The sequence below is a fragment of the Ictidomys tridecemlineatus genome, chromosome 2 (genome assembly GCF_052094955.1).
Source record: "Ictidomys tridecemlineatus isolate mIctTri1 chromosome 2, mIctTri1.hap1, whole genome shotgun sequence".
Taxonomy (NCBI): Eukaryota; Metazoa; Chordata; class Mammalia; order Rodentia; family Sciuridae; genus Ictidomys; species Ictidomys tridecemlineatus.
The window spans coordinates 109,583,773-109,587,862 of NC_135478.1; the positions used below are offsets into that span (position 1 = coordinate 109,583,773).

A 4,090-nucleotide genomic window follows, 5' to 3' on the forward strand; every position below is an offset into this window, starting at 1 on the left:
TTACACGTAGCTGCTCCCACTGCCATGGTCTGCCCCACAGTGGTAGACACTCTCATCCTCTTCCTGGATGTTCTGGATGGTCAGGTATCGATCCAGGCCAGAGCCTGAGCCTGAGAAGCGATCAGGAATCCCATCCCCCTTAGATCCCACAATGCCACTAGTGCCCACTACCATCACAAACCGGAGGCTCTTCCCTGGGCTTTGCTGGTACCAGACCACATAGTAATTACTGTAGCCACTGCTCAGGGTGCAGGTGAGTTTGACTGTTTGTCCCAAGGAGGCAGATGCAGAGGGTGGCTGAGTCAGCACAGGCTGAGAGAAGAATCCTGTAAAAATAGACACATCATAGTAGAAGGAAGAGAAAGGGTGCATGTGTTTGGGGATCTGAGCCCTTGAAGACAGACTCAGGACAGGGGTCTGCCATGGGGCACAGAAGTATGTCCCTACCTGGGCAGTGAGTGAGCATAATAAGGAGAAGAAGAGTTCCAACCATGTTGGACAGTTTCCTGAGTCCAGAGCTGGTGTGGGCTGCCCCCAGCCTTTCTTATCCCTCCCCATTGGCCTCAAGGTGGAGCAGCTCATGCAAATGTCCCTCCACCCACTGACCCTCACTGGCTGCTCTTCTTCTGGGCCTGGAATAATCCAAGACAAAGTGTGGAGGGTGGTGATACTTTTATTTGCCTGATGGGCAGAACCTGGGATGAAGCAGGTTCTGGCACGCTGCAGAAGAGCACAGTTGCTAAGCCCCCCTTAGTGACACAAGGTTCACTCCTCTGCCCACCCCTGTTATGATGAAGTTTAGAATTCTCTTGGGTAGTGACTCTGCCTTTTTACCTTTTCATTTGAATCTTAGAAATACTGGTGCAGATATTTCTGCGTCAAGTACTGTGCTTAGATCAATCTCACTAACAAAATAATATTGATGTGGTAATTTGGGTGTTTGTTTTTTCCACCAAAAATTTACCAGGTATCAATCATTGAATATAAAAAGTGCCATGAAAAAGAACATGGAGCTGGGCATTCTCACTGTTTGAGATCATTTAGGAAACCCAACTCAGAGGATCATAATAAATGTTTCTTTCATGTCCTCTCATTATGTCCATATTTCCAGGATGTAGGTTGGCTGAGTTGGTTAAGTCACTTGACCTAAGATCAACCCAGCACCCCAAGTTAGAGTTTACATAAACCTGATCAAATGAATGACTTTTCTCCAAATACTGGGCTATGGGGGAAAATTGGGGTATATATCTATAATTGAAATGACTGTAAGATAGGAGGCATGAACCAACAAAAAATATTTACTTTACATTTGCTGAGGTAAGTAGAGTGACAGGGATCTCACTGGGCTAACTTCAGGGTGGTGCCAGGGTTGTGCTACTTTCTGGAGGCTCCAGGGGAAAATTTGTCTTATTTAATTTTCCAAATTCTAGGGTCACCCACATTTCTTGGCTAGTAGTCACTGCCTCCATCTTCAAAGCCAGAAATCCTGAATGGATACCTTCTCATAACATACCACACTAGTTGCTTCATCTTTCTCTTCCACTCCTAAGGACTCTCATGATCTCAAGGTAAATTCCAGGATTATCTGATGACCCTAATGTGAGATTATTAGTAACATTAATTCCATGACTGATTCATTATTACTTTATCATACATCCTTGCATATTCATAGAATTCAGAGTTTAGTGTGTGGACAACTTTGTGGTCCATTATCAGCAAATCACACTGTTCTTGCCATGGGAACTTGGAACCATTTATATATACTCATTGAAAATATAACAAGGAATCACTTTAAAGTCATAAGCATATCAAGTTGGGGTTGGTTGTACTTTTACATTGCACACATATGATCTTCATAGAACCTTGGGTAATTTACAATTATATATGATTTATACTATGATTTAATTATTATATATATCAGAAACCCACTTAAAATGTCCACTGAACATACATCATGTATTTGATATTCTAGTTTGTGACTTTTTAGCACCATGTATAACACAGAATAGGGTTATCTCTCTTTTCTTTGTGGGCTAATAACACTGAGTGAATCTTAAGAGCTGTCATGCCATGCACTGCATAATAATCAGCTTATCCTCAGGTTGCAGCTCAGAGATGTGCAGAACACTTGTACTTTTTCAGGCATCTGTGTTCCAGGCAAGTGCCTGGGGACCCCAGAACCCTGATACATTTCATGAGGTTGAGTAACATGGTACCATTTTATGTAGCATCTGCTGACACTAAAGCTGCTAATACTGGAGTAGGTGAGTCTAGCAGGTGATTCAGGAGTTGCAGAGATGGAGTAGAGTTGACTCAATACAACCTTGAAAGGGAAACTGCAAACAGATAGGAGTAGGGGATAAGGTAAGGGGGAGGAGAAAAATTTCTCATTATTCTGTGACTGAATGGTTGATTTCAACTAAGAATTGAGACTTGGTAAAGACTGACGTCAACCAGAGCAGTAATGAGGAGGTGCAGGAGGACTCCAGTTTAGAGTGGACACAGTTCTTGAGTGTCGCATTGGGGCTGGGCTGCTGGCCTTTAATTGTTTACCCTCTGCTATAGGAGGGCTATTCATGCAATTCTTTCTCCATCACAGTTGCCCACAGTTGCTCTCTGAGCCCTGGTGCTGGAGTGCAGCACACAATGCAGAGTGAGAAAGAATGAAGTTGCTTTCCTCCTTGCAGGACCCTGGCAGAAAGCACCTGATGAGGTGAAAGAAAAGCCTCTGCTCCAGGTACTCAGCCAAGCCAGACAGTACACAGCTGCTGGATCCTTATCAGGGAACACAGCATCCACCAACAAGATTAAGTCTCCTTTGAGTGAATAGTCCTAACTGAACAGTAGTGTGGGGCAACAAGGCAGTCCCACAGCACCCTCTGGTGGTGACAGAGTACATCAGGACACCACTGAAATACAGAAGATAATAAGAAACTATTTTTAAAATTTATACTCCAATAAAATAGAAAATCTCAAAGACATCGAAAAATTTCTTGAGAGGTAATATCTATCCAAAGTGAATCAGGAGGACATACACAATTTAAATAGATCAATTTTAAGCAATGAATTAGAAGATGCCATTAAGAGCCTACCAACCAATAAAACCCCAGAACACATGGATTCTACCTGAGTTCCTCAAGGCCCCCAAAGAAGATTTAACCCCCAGAACACATGGATTCTACCTGAGTTCCTCAAGGCCCCCAAAGAAGATTTAACAGCAATACTCCTCAAATAATTCCATTAAATAGAAAAGAAGGGAACCCTTCTAAACTCATTCTATGAGGCTATTATCACCCTGATACCAACATGAGACAAAGACATAACAAGGAAATACCAATATCACTGATGAATATAAATCAAAAGTTGTTAATAAAATTTTGGCAAATCACATACTAAAACAAATTAAAGAGATAGTGTACATTGATCAAGTGGAGTTCACCACAAGGATGCAATTTTGGTTCAACCTACAGAAATCAGTAAATAATTTCAATAGACTTAAAGACAAGAATCATATGAACATCTCAATAGATGCAGAAAAAGCAGGACAAAGTACAGCACCTCTTCAAGTTCAAAACATGAGAAAAACTAGCAATAGTAGAAACATACTTCAACATGGTAAAACCAATTTATATTATTCCAAGGACAACATCATTCTAAATGGGAAATACTGAAAGAATCCCAGCTAAAACTAGAACAAGGCAATGATGCCTTTTATCATCACTTCTATTCAACATATTCCTGGAAACTGTAGCCAGAGCATTTAGGCAGATGAAAGAAATTAAAGGGATACAAATAGAAAAAGAACAACTCAACCTATCACTATTTGCCAAAGTCATGATTCTATATTTAGAAGATCCACAAAATTCTACCAGTTAACAAATAAATTCAGCAAAGTAGCAGGATATAAAATCAACACCCATAAATCAAACTTATTCCTGTACATCAGTGATGAATCCACTGAAATAGAAATTAGGAAAACTACCTATTCATAATAGCTTAAAAAATCAAATACTTTGGGATCAATCTAAAGAAAGAGGTGAAAGACTTCTATAATGAAAACACTAAATAATTCGACCTTAGAAGCTGGAGA

At 40.7% G+C, this 4,090-nt stretch overlaps 1 gene segment (V, D, J or C); it reads right to left on the reverse strand.

Annotated features, from left to right (window-relative positions):
- LOC144369979 (immunoglobulin lambda variable 9-49-like) lies at positions 1–528 on the reverse strand. The segment is given in 2 exon segments: positions 1–326; positions 448–528. Coding segments are annotated over 2 exon segments (372 nt in total).
- Positions 529–4,090: the final 3,562 nt, after the last annotated feature.